This window comes from Herpailurus yagouaroundi, unplaced genomic scaffold (assembly GCF_014898765.1).
Source record: "Herpailurus yagouaroundi ecotype Mexico unplaced genomic scaffold, PumYag 67793, whole genome shotgun sequence".
NCBI classification, from domain to species: Eukaryota; Metazoa; Chordata; class Mammalia; order Carnivora; family Felidae; genus Herpailurus; species Herpailurus yagouaroundi.
Genome location: NW_024420586.1, coordinates 3,122,087 through 3,139,622, shown reverse-complemented (window position 1 = coordinate 3,139,622; position 17,536 = coordinate 3,122,087). Strand labels below are relative to the sequence as shown.

The window sequence follows — 17,536 nt, the reverse complement described above, 5'->3', positions numbered from 1 at the left end:
CAAGAGACTGCTGTCTTGAAGAAGGTGCATTATGTCAATTGGGAGGTAGGATGCTCACCCGCTAATGATCAAAAAGATGACTGGCTTTCCAGAGACATTGGTGGCTTCCTTTAGTAGTATCACCATCTATTTAACCCCTCAGAGCAGCATATATTTTAAAAGGGAGATACTTAATGTTCTGTGTTGGTGAAAGTAAATATGAGTTTCCTTGGGCATTTACTGTGGTCAGCTGGAATCATGCCCAAGGTTATTATCAGACATTTTCCTGTTGGTTTCAGTCCGAATGCAGCTTCCATTTCTTGCAGATCGATACTAGCCAGGTGTATTGTTGAACATGGAACCAGTGAATTAGTTTCCTCCATTCTCTTAAGTTGGTTCTTGTGCCAGCCCCCCATTTGCCTAATGCTAAAGTCCTTATGGAAGAAATAAATCTCAGTTGGTAAGAAGATGGGTAGGTTCTTTGTTTCATTTTGGTGTTTGAGCGTGTAGAAATGAGAAGGTTGTGTGTGTCTTCACCCAGGCAGTGAGGAGGATTTAAAGCTGATTCAGTGATGCAGGGCTTTAGAAGGTAACAGAGAAAACTCAGTCCCCTGTCAGCCAGATCCAGTTAGCCAGCCCGAGAGCAAGTTCTCTGTGCAGTAATGCACCAGGTGCTGTGGGGAGGAGTAAGAGAAGTAATTCACAGCCCCTACCCTTGAATATCATGTCCACTTAACAGGAGACCGTAGTTTGGGATGTGGAAGCATGCCAGGATGCTGAAATCCTTTTTGAGAGAGTTTTTTTTTTCTTTTTGGTACATTTGACATTAATATATTGGACTTTACGTACCTTATAAGCTGCATTTTATCCACTGAACACAAGTGCTTCCCAACAAGGGAGACTCCATTGACAAGATCCCCAAGTTAAGACTGGTCCCTGCCTCTGAGGAAAACATGCAACTTGCTGATCCCAAAACATTTTTGGACACGGAGAGGACCAGTCTACTTTTGAGGGGATCTTAAGTCCCCAGTGTAAGCGGCAGACTCCAGCCTCTAGACCAGTGCTGTCCAGTAGAAATACAATTTAAAATGTTCTAGTAGCCAGGGTTTAAAAAGTTGAAAAAGGTGAAGTTAATCTTAATATGTTCTGTTTAGCCTGATATATCCAAAATATGATCATTTCAACATTAATCAATATCAAAATAATGAGTGGGGTATTTTATATTCTTTTCTTGATAGTAAGTCTGAGATCCAGTGTGTATATTATATTGGAACACATCAAAATTCAGACTAGCCACTTTCAAGTGCTCGGTAGCCATATGTGGCTGTAGAGGGAGCTTAGACACCTGCACAGACCTGTAGAGAGAGAGAGAGCTCTGCAAAGCCGCAATGATAAATACATGTCATGTTGCAAGCATGCACACACACACACACACACACACACGTGTATATTTACTCAAAGCTAAGAAACTACTTCATACTTTGCACTTGTAATATTTTCTTTGCTACCCTATCCTCTTTTGGTTTGGAGACTATTGTAGTGATGTAGATGAGAATTATTAAGTTTGAAGTTACGGATGGTGCAGTGGAGAAGGAGAGAACTGCATGAATATGGGAGACACTAAGGAGGTAAGCATCCCATGATTTGATAACTGAGTCTGAGGGTTGGCCAGTATCAAGGAAGATTCAGTTTTCTGGCTTCCTCGAGTGGGTACCATCACTGAGGTGAGAGTATTAGGGGACAGTAGGTTGTGAGAGTTGCGTTGGGGATAGCATGCAGACTTCCATTTGGAGGTGTCTACTTAATGTTTGGTTTTGGAACTTGGGAGAGAGTTCTGAGCTGGAGATGTAGATGTGGGAGAGGTCAGTGTGGAAGAGATGGAAGTGAAATTGATCGGAATGAAATGGAGTCAGACAGTTTCTGGACCAAGAACATGGTAATTTAAATGGAAATGGTTAGCTAGCAAGAGCGCCTCAGGATAATCCTGCTACAAGTAATTCGAGAAGATAACTGACCCTGGGCCATACTATCAGGTTCTTAGAAGGGGAGAAATAGAAGAGCTGTAATTAAAGCTATTAGAAGGCTCCTTATAGCTGCCTGTATCTATGTGAAATCTGGTTAAATTAATCTACTCTATCCCAGAATCTTTCCAGAATCGAGCCCTGAGGGACACCATGTATTATTTTTTTTAAGCTTATTTATTTATTTTGAGAGGGAGGCCAGAGAAAGGAGAGAGAGAATCCCAAACAGGCCCTGCATTTTCAGCTTGGAGCCCAATGCGGGGCTCGAACCCATGAACCTTGAGATCACGACCTGAGCTGAAAGCGAGTCAGACCCTTAACCAACTGAGCCAGCCAGGCACCCCCTGAGAGACACCATTCAAAGAGCCAGTAGAGGTGGATCATGAAAAGAAGACAGAGAGGTACTTCTCAAATATCTGGGAGATCAGGGGGCCAATGGCAGGGTACGTTCTGTGGTGGGAATGTCCAGTAGAACCAAATGCAGCAGACAGATCAAACGGGATAATGAAGCAAAGGCTCCTTTGGATTTAGAAAGAAAAGGTCACTGGTGATGTTTCAGTGATGTCATGGGAGCAGAGGCCAGATGGCAGTGAGTTGAGGAGCTTTTAGAAGGTGGGGAAGTAGAAGGTTGCCTGAGAAGATAAGCAGATAGAATGTGTAGGATCCAAAGGTGGATGAATCAGGATTTAGGGTTGAGAGAGGCTAGCTTTTTTCTCTTCTTCCTTTTTCTTCTCATTCTTCCCAACATCTGTCCAGTGTGCCAAGGCTTTTGGTTGGCTCATTCTTTGAAGCTGGTAGTAACTCACACTTACATGCAAATGGCAAAGAGCCAGTGAGAGAAGGTGAAAGTGATAGGGGGAAAATTGAGGGGGGAATGAGTCTTGGGCTGTGGAGACACTGGGCTCTAGTGAACAAGTGGAAGAATTGGTTTCAACTAGAAGAGACATTTCTTTCACTGGCAAGCTGGCAAGGATGTTTTGGGTAAGAAGTTTCAGAGGGGGAGGGCATTGAATGTTGAAAGCCTCTCTTTATCTGATAGGCTCGGATTTCTCTCTGAGGTGGAGGTGAAGTTAGTGGCTTGGTTCTAGCAGGTGCAGAAGTGTAAATATGGGATAGCCTGAGAAGTTGGGTCCAACCCCAGAGTATTCCTCTCCAGAGGCCTCCAGGCTAGGGTGGGAATAGGGAAGGGTGGAAAGGCTGAGCGGTTCCTGATGAGACAGGGTTCCAAGGAGAGAAAATGGATCTGTCCCATTATGGCCTCTGGGGCTGCACACCAACTCCCAGGATCAAGAAAGATGTAGATTTGGAGCTTCCAGGGGAAGTGGGCTGGCCCACCGCAGAAGGGCGGGGCCTGGCAAGACAAGAATGCCACAGCCTAGTCTCTGCTCATTGGAGCCCACAGTTTCCTTCCAACGTCAGTTTTACCAGTGAACTACTCTGTGGGCTTAAGCAAATCACTTCTCGTCTCTGGACCCCAGTTCTGTCACTCATGACGGATTGGATAGATGATCTTTGCCAGCCCCAAGATTGTGATTCCAGCTTCCCTCACCACGGAGCATGCTCCACCCCAGTGTGTTCTGTTTGATCTCTTGCTTCTCTCAAAAAGCAGGGCTACCCCACTCCTCCCCTCCTTTTGGTTTTATCCGTTTGGGGTAAAAACAGGTTGAATGATCTTATGGCAGGACACATTGGCTAAATACGAATAACAAATGCTGGCAAAAGACTCTGGAACTTTACATTAGTAAAAGAAACAAACCTGTTGTCTTCCAGCTTTATTCTTCAGATGCTTCTTCAGAAAGGTTGAGTGTATTCTAAATCATATGTTGAACATTCTAGTCATTGTCCAAAGAAACCTAGCTTGAATCTCTTCTTAATGTGAATGTTGACCCCCTAATTGATCTATCTCCTAACACTAAAGTTCGAAATACTGGGTTTTCTTTGAGGCAAGGCAGTATGGCATTGAGCTGTAGGGGCCTTGTCTAGCTGAAGCCAGCCACATCAGCTCACTGCTTCAGGTTAAAGTCCAACAGTGCGTCAGGCCATAGTCTTGGAACTCTTGACTCTTTTGCTCATACCCACACAAAGAAAGCTTCTTGGTGCCTCTTGATGGGAAAAAAATGTAGAAAAAGGTTTATTCCGTCTGAAAACTGGGGGTGGGATGAAAAGGAGAAAACAAGGAAGGTAGGAACAGACCCAAGTCGTTGCAAGCTAGGCCTATTTTCTTCCAATAATCTCCCAGGTAACAGCCTCTACCTTGCTAGGATCTGATTACCCGTTGCTGGCCTCAGACCATAGCATTATTGTTTTAACATTCCTACCTTCCTCTTTATCCCAGCAGGAGACAGGTTGTATGGGAGGCTGGGGAAGCTGACCTTGCTTGGGGATAAAGAGACAGTTTAACACTCAACAGTCTTGAAGGCACACTTGAAACACAGTGATTAGAAAGTAAAGCAGCAAGCCCTGTTAGTGTGCACCTGTGTAATAATGGGCAGGGCCACACGAGGCCAGCCCATGGAGCTGGATTCATTTTCATATAATCTCCTCACTTCCACCAAAGCGTGTGACTTGATGTTTTTGTTTTCCAATTCGTAATTCATGCACGTTGAACCTGACATAAGTGTAACAGGGAGCTGACGGCGATTTAAGCTGGCATTTAAGAAGAATAGCAACAATAATAATAGGTTAATAGAAGCTCCGTGAATGATGTGTACAGCCTGTTGCCAACCAAATGATGCTGGAAGCCTATTCCTGGTACCTGCCGGCTTCTGGGCTTCATGTCTAGTGTCTGATTTTGACGGTAGGCACAGTCACATGACCCGAAATCCTATTGTACCTTCAAATTGTTCAGTTACGCGGGAATTGTTCTATACTGGGCTTAAGACTAGTGGTCTCATTCATTGCCCTCTGTGGGCAAATGGGGGACTGGTGCACCCTGTGTTAGGCACTGTGCTGGTGCCCTGTGTGTGTGACCTCGTTTAACCAGGCTGCAGGCCTGTAAGATAAGGATCACTATTCCCTGTGTTAGAAATAAGGAGACCAAGAATTAAGTAATTCCCCAAAGATCAAGCACACTGATAAAGCTGGGATTTAAAGTTAGGTTTGTCTGACTTGTAAAGCCCCATGTTGCCACTACACACAGTGCCCCAGCATCAGTGAGCAGAGAATCACCTCTCAGGCTTCCGGGGGAGTTGGAAGCAAGGTGTTTGTGCATGCACTTTGAAAAATGCTGTATTTAGCTCTCCCGTGTCACATTGTCCGCCTTTGGGACCAGGAATGGAAACAATTTCGATGTCTAGGCTCTTGGTAGTAAATTTAGAAACTCAAAGTAAAGATTTTTGACCCGGCGTACCTACTCCTAGGAAACTTGTACATATGGCCACAAAAGATGAGTAATAGGATGTTCTTAGCAGCATTATTCGTAATAACTCCAACTGGAAACTACCCAGATCCCCGGCAGAAGGAGAATGGATAAATAAATTGTTGTATTTTCACACAACGAAATGCTACCTGGCAATGGAGCATGAAGAGTCTACAACTACCTGCAAAAATATGGATAAATCGCACAAACAGAATATCGAATGAAAAGAAGCCAGTAACAAAAGAATATGCATTACAGGATTCCATTTCTATTAAATATTTTAAAAATAGGCAAGCCAATCTGTGAGGCTAGAAGTCAGGATAGCAGAAGGAGCACAGGACGGATGCTGGCAGTGGTAGTTTACTTGATCTGGGCGCTGCTGCGTATGTTCATTCTGTGCACGTCCAGAGTTCCACACTTAGGATCTCTGCACATTGCCGTACATGTATTGTTCTTTAATACAAGGTTGAAAGGTGCTGTGACCACAGTAATGGAGAGAGGGGACACTCAGCAACAGATTGAGCATTTCACATAACTCTGGTGATCTCACAGATCCCGTTCTAAGGAATGGTATCCAATCCTACCTGCAGTTACAGCTCTGGGCTACGTGGGTCAGCACCCAGCCTCGAAGAGAGCATAGGTAAGCTGCCGAACTAAACTCGCCTTGCTTCTAGTACCTTGTCTAGCCTTAGTCAGGTTATCTGTGAATTAAAAGCCATGGTGCCCAATCTATGTGTGTTTTATAACAATGGCCTGGCCACACAGTCCGTTTCTAGACTCAGAAGGAGGTGGACGGGATTGCTTAGGTAGCAAGAGGGACTCTGGATAATCCTTTTATAGGGCAAATTCTAGGAAACGACTGACCCCAAACCATCCTATCATGTTTTTTAAGGGAAGAAAAATAGAAGAGCTGTAACTAAGCTAAAGAAATCCTCCCTGTATCTGCCTATCTCTATATGAGATCTGATTAAATTAATCTACATATCCCACAGTCTTCCAGGATAGAATCCTGAGAAACAGTTTTTAAAGGTCCAAGAGAGGAAAGGTATTGAAAGGAAGACAGAGAGGCATTTCTCAAATAGGTGGGAGTTTGGGTTCTAAGAGCAATGTGGTTGGTTCATTGATAGTTAGATGTGGGGTTTTTTTTTGTTTGTGTTTCCATAAAATACTGTTTTTATTAAAGAAGTCATCCACTCTGCACAATCAATCTTCTTTGGAAATCTTTCTTTGGAAAATCTTCTTTGGAAGATCTTCCCTTCAGTGGCTCACGAAAAAAGGGGGGGGTTATTATTGAAATGGAATCTAGCAAATACCTCAGGCTGCAACATTTTAGAAATATCTGTACTTCGTCCAACTTTACAGCAAACCTCCCACACTGCATAATTTGTTCTAATGCTTGTTTCTTCCAGTCTTCAGCAATGTTTTCTATATGTCTTCTAAATATATTTGCTGACAAAGGAATGCGTTTTAGTTTGACATCAATTTTTTCCTCATGTACTAGAGCAGCCAGCTGTACTGTGGCATGAAGAGCAGGTGCTTCTGCAATGGTATGAGACTTTTGGTTTTTCTTTATTGAATTACAGAAATTTGAAAAAGGCTTCTGCCATTTATCATTACATGCAACAGTATTTTGTGAAGGCCTGGATTATCACGTCTTGAAACGTCACTGAAAAAATCCTAGAGATTTTTCTTCATGTTCTGGATGCTTTGCTTTTAAGTATCATGGTAATTACAGTAGCTTCGTATGATTGTAACCTAATAACTCAAGGTACAATATACGCTCCAGGTGAAGTTTAATGCTAATGGCAGCAGATATTTCAAATAGTCCTCTTTGTGATAATCGTCCACTCGGCTGTCTTCCTGTTGATCTGAGTAGGTCTTCGTTGTTCATACCTGATAACGTGGCTGATGCAGGACACCTACAAAGGGCTCTTGTTCGCTTGTGCTTGTATTATTTTCGCTTTCCTATTTCATTATGGAAAGTGTTTTAAGCCAATTGTTGATCCTGTGAGCATTGGTTTAGTTAAAACTAGGTAACATAATCTATAAATGCCCTTTACCAGGCCCACGCAAACTGCATTAAATTACAATAAGCTAAAAGCAAATGAAAATGTCAGGGGATCCAGACCCCCCTTCTCAGCTGTACACTTTGCATGTTTCCTTAAGGATACTTCACGGACGTGATGTTGACAGAGATAGGGCACTGTATCAACCTGCATGTTAGAATTAGATGTCAGTAACGCGTCTTGTTTTTTAGCATGAAAAATAAATCTAAGCCCAAGTGTTGTTCTCTAATGGATTGTCTCGCCTGTCCCACATTAGAAATCCCTGGTCTCCAGATTCTACATCTTGCCCTTGGATCCAGCAGTGAGGGGGAGGACCGCATTTTCAGGCTCCGTGTTTGGCCTCTTATAGAAATGCTCTCTTGAACTGCTTTTTGGTTCTGAGGCTGTGCCTTGCCTCATAACGGTACTTTGAGCAAACAAAAAAACAGGGTGTTCTTTATTAGGGCGTTGTTGTTGAGTATGCTGGTCCCACTACCGAGCATCACCCAGCATGCCCCTTCCGGCAGCACCACTGGAGCAAAGGCTATAAAATTTGGCCTCAGGAAACGCCGTGCTTCTCCTCAGGATCTATTTTGGTTTTTTGCTTACGGACGATATTAACTTTGTCTCTCTCTTTGCTCTGACTGCTTAGAGCTTAAAGTCATTTTTGTGATCGGCCTGAAATGTGGAGAAGTGGGATAGGGATTCCTGTATGCTCGTTTCCCTTCTGACCTTTGTTGAAACCGTATTTCCTCCCTCAACCCAGATCTTGCAACTATTCAACTTTCAAATCTTTTTTTTTTTTTTAAGTCCTTCTTTGAGGAAGAAGATGGGATATGAATAAGATATACGATTGTTATTGATGTTCATTATAAACTCCTTAAGCTCAGTTGCTTAAGAAAAATGGACTTAGGGTATGGACTTTTTAAATCTTGAGGTAAAAATGATTCTTTTCTCTTGTCAGCATCCTCTATGCATTTCGTGAATCTAAGATGCCCTTGATTATGAGATACAGTCCCATTGCAGAGATGTTACAATGTCAGAAAATTGCCGATACTGGTTTTAAGACATTTCTCATAAGACCCCTCTCCTCATCTCAGAGATGTTAACATGTGGGGGAAAACATACATTTTAGGATAAATGAATGTATTATTTAGAGTACATTTCAGAAAGTGACACATGGGTGGTGTGGGGGGGTTAGGGCTTGTGGGCGGTCAGTGTTTTAGGGAAGCCTGGATCCCTAGACCATAATAACATTTCTGATCTTGGGTCGCTGGAAGGGCAGAAATTGCTAGCCTGACCTAGGTGCAGGTGTTCACACATTGGTTTAAAAAATGTGACTATAAATGACATACATTGTACTGTGACTATAAATGACACAGCTTTTGTAGAGGCTAATTCACCAACACATGTTAAAATGTTCTGCAAATATTTATCTCGAAAATGTTCATACCCCTGGTCTAAGGAATTCAGCTTCTAGGCATCTATCCTAAGGAAATAATCTGAGGCTCAGAGCTATGTTTAGAATGTTACTTAGATTACTAAAACGTAAACAACTTCATATTCAACAACAGAGAGCTATCTAAATACATTACAGTTTTTCTGTTCAGGGGCATGCTGTATAGCTATCAAAATTAGCGAGAGTTAAATGGGAAATAAAATGTGTGCCTCTTGCTCATGTGGCTGTGTACCTAAAACTTCTCTAAAAAATAAAGTCTATTAAAAACAATGGGAGGGTGTTTTGCAGGAGTATGGACTCTTGAGAGGGTGGGGGGCTGTCACAAAGTGGCCATGGCTGGTGCAGTTAGAGCAGCTGGGGTCTCATTATACATCCTGCTCGGACTGCTGTCATTGGCGTTGGGTAGGCCAGGCCTCGGGGAGGCTGTTCAGCGTAGCCGATGACCAGTTACCCAGAATCCTTGGAAAAGGAAATGACTTTATTGAAGGGGCCATTCTTCAAATGTATCTTACTGCTTAGCTTGCCCATTGCCTACTCGTTCTCATTTTGGGATACCTGCTAATCTCTCCTCTCGGGCCCTGCACCAACCAGCATTGGCCTCCAGGCCAACCAGGGCAGCTCCTTTCACAGCTAAGCTTGATTGGCCTGTATTGTATTTCCTGGTGCCACTTGCACCTTCAAAATAGAAACATGAACAGATAAATTAGGTGCTCCTGCTTCCCTCCTATCTTTTTAATTTAACATTCTCTCTCTGAGATATGATGCCCCTACTTTTCATTGTCTTGCCTAAAAGAGTAATGCTTGGGAATTTTAGGCTCAGGGCTAGGGAGAATGGGAGATAGAACCACCAGATAATACCCTTAAAATAGTGAGGTTGAAGTCTAAATGACATAATAAAGTAATCATGACATACTGAGTGGAAAAAACCGTTCATGTAGATAGGATTCCAAAGTTGTTAATATGTATGCATATCAGAAAGCCCTAAAAGAAATCTAGAGAGTGTTAACAGTGGTTATATTTGGAAAGTAGAATTATTGGTGAATTTTGCTTTCCTTTCTTTATTTCCCCAAGTTTTCTGTAGGATATATCATGATAAGAAAAAGTTATGCATTATATTTCTTATTTAGTTTAGTCTTTATGAATAAAATCATTATCAATAATTCTCTCTCCAGTTTCTTATCAATAATTATTTTCTCTCTAAGGACTTTAAATTCCTCCATTCAACAAATGTCTTTTGAGAACCTTCTGTCTGCCAGATACTGCCCTAGGAATTAGGGATATAGTAGTGAGGAGGATACAACAGACCAAGTCCCTGTTTTCTTTTCTTTAAAAAAATTTTTTTAATGTTTATTTATTTTTGAGAGAGAGGATTGGACAGAGAGAGAGAGAGAGAGAGAGAGAGAGAGAGAGAGAGAGAGACCAAAAGCAGGGGAGGGGCAGAGAGGGAGGGACACAAAGAATCCAAAGCAGGCTCCAGGCTCTGAGCTGTCAGCACAGAGCCCTATGTGGGGCTCGAACTCACGAACTACGAGATCATGACCTGAGTCGAAGTTGGACTCTTAACCAACTGAGCTACCCAGATGCCCCCCCAAGTCCCTGTCTTCTTAGAGCTTCCAGTATTCAGGGGAGATTGGCCATAAATATATAGTGTCTCCTTATTAAACAACCAGGACCTTGCCTCAGCCTGAACTCATGCCCTTAGCTGAATGAATGAATTGAGTCTAGTGGCTTTAAATAGCATTTATACTGTATGGTTTCTTAACCTGTATCGCTAGCTTAGTTCTCTGTCCCCAGCTTTAGACTTGTAAATCCAACTGCCTACCTGATGTCTCCACTGGGAGATCTAACAGGTATGTCACACCAAATGTGTGAGAGCAGAATTCTTGATTTCTCCATCCTGTCTGTCCCACTCTCACACCTACTCTTCCAGCGTCTCCCCATGTTAGGGAGTGGTGATGCCATCTTTCCACGTCTTCAGGCCAGTGACTTTGGAGTTACCTTGACTTCTGTCAGTTGTTTTTACACTCTACATTCAGTAAATTTCAAATTTTGTTTATTCAAAATCTATCCAAAATCTGACTACTTGTCACTACCTCCCCTGCTCTCACCCTGGTCCCAGCCTCCAGCTACCTACTCTTGCCCAATGAGTACACCAGTTCCCTTAGTGGTTGTCTTGCTCCTGCCTTTGACCTTTTAGAGTTTAACCTCAATGTAGCAGCCAGGTGGTCCCATTAGGACTAAGTCAGGTCATCTTACTCCCTGTGCAAAACTCTCTCATGGCTCCCATCTTCCCAGTGGAAAGCCAGTCTTTAGAGCATCCTAAAAACCCCATACCATTGGGTTCCTCCCATCTCCTGCCTTGTACCTCACCTCTCTGGCTGTATCTCCTACTACTTTTCTTTTTTTGTTCACCTTCTCCAGGCATACTGGCCTTCTTGTTATTCCTGGAAGAAGCTGGGCATGCTACTGCCTCAGGGCCTTTGCACTTGATGTTTCCTCTACCTGGAGAGTTCTTTCTCCACATGGCTCAACTGATCCTTTATATTGATACATATATCAGCTCCCTTGGCTATCCTATTTACAGGAAAACCCTGTGCATTCTTTATCCCCCTTCCTTGCCTTTATTTTTTTCTAAGCACTATCACCTTTTAACATACTATGCATTTCACATTCTTTTTTGTTGTTGTTGTTTATTATCTTTAAGGATCACAAAGACAGGATCTTTTTGGTTTTGTTTTTGTTTTTTTCCTAATATATCCTTAGAACCTAAAACCAGTGCCTGGCACACAGCAAGCCCTCAAGTAGTATTTGCTGGATGTTGGAAAAGTGAATAGAGAGTAGATAGTATGAAGATAACTTAAATTGTTTTTGAAAGCTCAAATAAATTTTAAATGCTCCATATACCTTAGAATAATATCATTTAGCAGTTAGTTTATAAATAATAGTTGTTATTTTTTTTAATGTTTATTATTTTTTTTTGAGAGAGAGAGAGAGAGAGAGAGAGAGAGAGGGACAGTGTGTGAGTGGGGGAGGGGCAGAGAGAGAGGCAGATACAGAATCTGAAGCAGGCTCCAGGCTCTGAGCTGTCAGCACAGAGCCTGACATGGGGCTTGAACTCACAAACTGTGAGATCACGCCCTGAGCCGAAGTCGGATGTTTAACCGACTGAGCCACCCAGGTGCCCCTAATAGTTGTTATTTTTAAAAGTACTCCTCTTTTCCTGTTAGACTCCTTTTCCCCTCGACATTTGGAACACCTGATCCTGGATTAGATTTCCTGCATCTCTGAATTCCCAAGATAGGAGATATTTCTTTAAATTTATTTTAAAATTAGATAAATTGTGGGGTGCCTGAGTGGCTCAGTCGGTTAAGTGTCCGACTCTGGGTTTTGGCTCAGGTCATGATCTTACGGTTCTTGAGTTCAAGCCCTGCATAGGGCTCCGCACTGACAGTGCGGAGCCTGCTTGGGATTCTCTTTCTCCCTCTCTCCCTCAAAATAAATAAACAAACTTTAAGAATAAAATAAGATAGGGGGCCCTGGGTGGCTCAGTTGGTTGAACATCCTACTTCGGCTCGGGTCATGATCTCATGGTCCATGAGTTCGAGCCCTGCATGGGGCTCTGTGCTGACAGCTCAGAGCATGGAGCTGCTTCGGATTCTGTGTCTCCCTCTCTCTCTGCCCCTTCCCCACTCACGCTCTGTCTCACTCTCAAAAATAAATAAATGTTTTAAAAAAATAAAAATAAATAAAATAAGATGAATTGTGTAAGTGTGTTCTCATGTAAAAATAAAATAACAGGCACAAATGGAGTGAACAGTAAAAACATCCTTTCATCTCTTCTGCCCATGTGGTCTTCTTCCCCCAGTTAATAATTTGTTGTATATCCATCCTTCTTGGCCAGTGCTGTCCAAGAGAACTTTCTGTGATAATAGGAATGTTCTATATCTATGCTAATACTGTAGCAGCCACTAGCCACATTTGGTTATCAAGCACTTAACATGTGGCTAACGTGACCGACAAAATGAGTTTTTAATTTTATCTCATTAATTTCATGAAATGTAATTTGAATTTAAGTAGGCACATGTGGCTAATGACTACCACATCGGACAGCGCAGTTCTAAACTATTTCTACAATTAGCTATTTCTCTCTCTCTCTCTCTTTAAGCATACGATATCATACTATACAACATGTGTACATATTATACTTCTTTCTCTGTCACTTGCTTTTTGCATTTAGCAAAACGTCCTAAAAATTGTTCCTGGTCTGTACATACGTATCTGTGTCACTGTTTTCAGTGTTGCCTATTACTTCATAATATGTGCATACCATACTTGGCTAAATGAAAAATAGATCTTTCTTGGTGCCGAGCGATGTGCTAGGCCTCCTTTGTCTCCGCTCCACTGGCATCTGTCAAGCCTCTGCAGCAGCTGCCTGGGCTGAGCCTCTGCATAATCACAGACAGAGTCCAAGAATCCAGGGATTTACATATGTTGGGCCTACAGTCAAGTGTAAAATCTACCGTTTCTTCCCTGTCTTCAAAAGACTAACATAATTTGATCCCAAATAAAATCATGCCTTAAAAACTATGTTCAACTGGCAAACACAAACCTAACAGAATGAGACTGAGGACTGAGATTTTGTGATGTGTTTTTCTAATTGTGAATTTGCAGTTCGAAAGCTGGGGAGTCCTGAGTCAAAAGGGCTGCCTGGGAAAAGTCGATTTGTTTCTGAGGTCCTGTTCTTATCTCTTTCGCGTATCCTGGTGAACCAGTTGTAACGTTGCTATAAAATTCTTTCCTACTGGAGGACATGGTTATGGATGGTTATGACTTTATTAACTATGAGTAATTCACTTTTCAATTGATCTCTGTGCTTCTAACATGCCTCATCAACATTTGCTAGTGAACATTTATTGAGCCTGGTAGCCGTACTCTTATATATACTGTATCAGCCAAGGCCCTGTCGAGACACAGACGGCTCATTCTAAACGGGAAATATGAAAAGAGGTTAATAAAAGGGACTATTTACCAGGGTGCGGGCGTTTCAGGAAACCTCAAGGGATAGTATGCGCCCTAGGCCTGGAAATGTTAGGGGTTGTCACTCCTAGGCATGAAGGAAGGGGAGAGTGTGGTCGCCGGAACTTGGCAGGGCACTGTGTGAAGAGGGGCCTCTCACCACAAGCTGTGCATATCGGTAAAAGGACAGAAACAACACATGCTTCCTAGCAGTGAGGAGGCCAGGTGGAAAGATACCCTAAGGTCACTCTTGCCCTGCCCTCTGGGGTTTTGCTTACTTGTCATGGATCCAGCTCAACTTGAAGCAGAAAGGCAGTGTAGCCTATTGGTGCACTCCATACTGGAAGCCATCCAGAGAGGAGTAGAGAAGAGCAGGAGAGAGTGGATTCTGGAGAAATAGAAGGAAGATATCACTTAGACATACATCACTTCAATTAGTCCTTACAGTAGCTTCATGAGGTAGATTATTTGATTGGATACTCAAATAGGTGAAGATACTGAAGGTGAGTTTAAGGACCAGCAATGTTTTTAAAAACCATGTTTAAAAAATAAAATGAGGGGCGCCTGGGTGGCGCAGTCGGTTAAGCGTCCGACTTCAGCCAGGTCACGATCTCGCGGTCCGTGAGTTCGAGCCCCGCGTCAGGCTCTGGGCTGATGGCTCAGAGCCTGGAGCCTGTTTCCGATTCTGTGTCTCCCTCTCTCTCTCTGCCCCTCCCCCGTTCATGCTCTGTCTCTCTCTGTCCCAAAAATAAAAATAAACGTTGAAAAAAAAAATTAAAAAAATAAAAAATAAAAAATAAAATGGGTGTCAGCTTGCTGTCTGATTGATCCAGTTGTCAGTCATTGATGCGGGAGTACCGGTTCTATCCCCCGCCCTTTGTTTACATTCAACTGACATTTGCATTGTATACTTTATGTAACGTCCAATTTAAAAAATAATAATTATTATTTATTTTAAGTGATCTCGACATCTAATGTGGGGTTTGAACTCATGACTCTGAGATCAGGAGTTGCATTCTTCTCTGACTGAGCCGGCCAGGTGCCCCATGTAATGTCTAATAGCTTTTAAGTAAATATTTGACAATGACTAATTGAACGCATTTTGCAAATGAAATGTCCAACATCTAAAGTCCTTCCCTTTAAAAAGCGTGACGGGAGGGGCTCTTGGGTGGCTCAGTTGGTTAAGGGCCAACTCTTGGTTTTGGCTAGGGTCATGATCTCACGGTTCCTGAGTTTGAGCCCCGCATCAGGCTCTCTGCACTGACAGTGCGGAACCTGCTTGGGATTCTATCCCTCTCTCTCTGTCCCTCCTTCACTCTCTCTCCCTCTCAGAATAAATAAGTAAACGTTAAAAAAAAATGTAGAAAAAGCATTATGGGAATATGGCTTTGGTATGATACAGTACAGTTTATATAACCAGAACCTATATGACAAATAGGCAACGTATTCACATGCAATGACTCGGTGTTCTGAAATCCTAAATTAGGTAGAAAGAAGTTTAATTGCAGTCTTGCTCCAAGTCTGTGTTCTGGCAAGGTCCTTGCACATAGGAGGTCCGGGGTTTGGGGCCAGCCCTCTTTAACCCTTTAATACCCTCCATCTTTCCTGCTAAACATAAAAATTTCATGTGATTTCCAGCCCTGAATTTGGAATGTGGCTACCTAGGGGGGCACAGTCTATCCTCTGATGATCTCTACCAGTTCAGAGGCTTAATTTAGAAAATTTGTATGTTGAAAAGGGCAGGGTTTCCCCCCCACATATTAAATTAGTGAAAACTGAATATGCCTTATCAGACTAAAACCTCCTCCCATTTTATTTTATTTTATTTTTTATTTTTTTTAACGTTTATTTATTTTTGAGACAGAGAGAGACAGAGCATGAATGGGGGAGGGTCAGAGAGAGGGAGACACAGAATCTGAAACAGGCTCCAGGCTCTGAGCTGTCAGCACAGAGCCCGACGTGGGGCTCGAACTCACGGAGTGTGAGATCGTGACCTGAGCCGAAGTCGGCCGCTTAACCGACTGAGCCACCCAGGCGCCCCCCTCCTCCCATTTTAAAAGCGCCATGCTTCACCTTTGAGGATTGCTGCCCCAGAGCCAATTCTGGTCCGTCCTTCCTTATTTCTCTCCTATTTATGCACTCTCCAAACGTCTAGCATCATATGAAATACATAGCAAGTGTTAGTAAACATTCAACAATGTGATCTGGCTGATGTGGGGTCTAAGCCGCAGCTTGCCAGTAACCAAGTCTCTGTCAGTCATGTGACCTACCACACCAAGTCTGGGTGAAAAATAGGGTCGTGTCCTTTTATTTTTCAATTAATCATTTTCCCCCTTCTTCTTTAATTACCAGGCAGTCCATTGTGTCCTTTTTGAGGCCCCTCTATCCGAATGGCCTAAGAATCCAGAGAGTTTCCTCAGTTCAAAGGGAGCCAGAAAGGTAACGGAGTCTAAGGGACATAACACTGCTGCTTCCTGCTGCTATTTGGTGTCACTGTTGAAGACAGGTTCTGTTTGAGTGGAGACGGCATCTATCTCAGACTTACAAAATTAAATGAGCTGATACGTTTAAAGTGCTTCGTGTGTAGATGGTTACATGGCACTCTGTAGGCACTCAAAGATTGAACTATTATGTTACATTATTGAGCCTCAGTTTTAGGACTTTCTTAGGACCTAAACCAGAGGATCCCTAGAAACACTCTAGGTCTGCCAAATGGTAAGGAATAGTTGGGGGCCTGGGTCCTCTGCAGGCTGTAAGTATATGTACAGCTTGGAGTCCAGGTTGGACCAGTCCCTGCCTCTCTTGGGAGCCTCTTGTTAACTTAGTCCCATTTTCCTGTGGTTGGTCTGTCCCTTGTAGGTGGAGGAGACAGAACCCATGTAGTTTAAAATTCCTTAGAAATCAAATGATTTATTCTGGCTCAGAGAAGAAGGAATCCTGGGGTGTTTGGACTGAAACAATATTGGCTGAAGTCACAGGGCTGCTGGGCCTTAATCAACATCTTCCTGAATGTAGAGCTTGACTCTAAACCTAGGGGGTAATCTACCTCACTTTGGAAGGCACTGTTCTGGCAGTGTTCACAACAAGGCTGTGGCTCAATAATTTTTGCATTCTCCCTGTTTCCAGCACGGTGCCTTGCACATACCAAGAAATACCCCTTCTCCATGTCAACTGATGCACACACATGTACACATGTGCACACAGGCACACCCAAGCTCACTGAGGAACTCCGTCTGCCTTCCATCTCTTTGCTTCTCTCTTTTTCCCACTTTTAGGCCACAATTCTTAGTGTGTGGATGATTACATGGCTCTGTGTATGCACTCAATTAAGAAGACAATACAGGGTGCATTGAAACCTGTCTCCAACTTTGAGTAACTATCCTTGCTTTACAGCTTTCTCTGTCTCTGCTTTAATTACCAGATTTCACACCTTCTAGAACACACCTTTCATGGAAAATGGGAACACCTTATCTTTTTTTTTAAATATGAAATTTATTGTCAAATTGGTTTCCATACAACACCCAGTGCTCATCCCAAACATGCCCTCTTCAATACCCATCACCCACCCTTCCCCTCCCTCCCACCCCCCATCAGCCCTCAGTGTGTTCTCATTTTTTAAGAATCTCTTATGCTTTGGCTCTCTCCCACTCTAACCTCT

At 42.9% G+C, this 17,536-nt stretch overlaps 1 protein-coding gene across 15 annotated transcripts in view; it reads left to right on the top strand.

The window, feature by feature from the left end:
• The window catches only part of PCYT1B (phosphate cytidylyltransferase 1B, choline), a 135,820-nt gene that overhangs the window by 42,131 nt on the left and 76,153 nt on the right, over positions 1-17,536 (top strand). For 8 of the 15 annotated variants that reach the window (XM_040469026.1, XM_040469028.1, XM_040469038.1 and 5 more), the window contains exon 2: positions 16,231-16,317. The exons of the other annotated variants lie outside the window; for them this stretch is intronic. In XM_040469026.1, the coding sequence (XP_040324960.1) occupies positions 16,231-16,317 (87 nt within the window). The remainder of the gene's footprint in view (positions 1-16,230; positions 16,318-17,536) is intronic. 15 annotated transcript variants of the gene reach the window in all.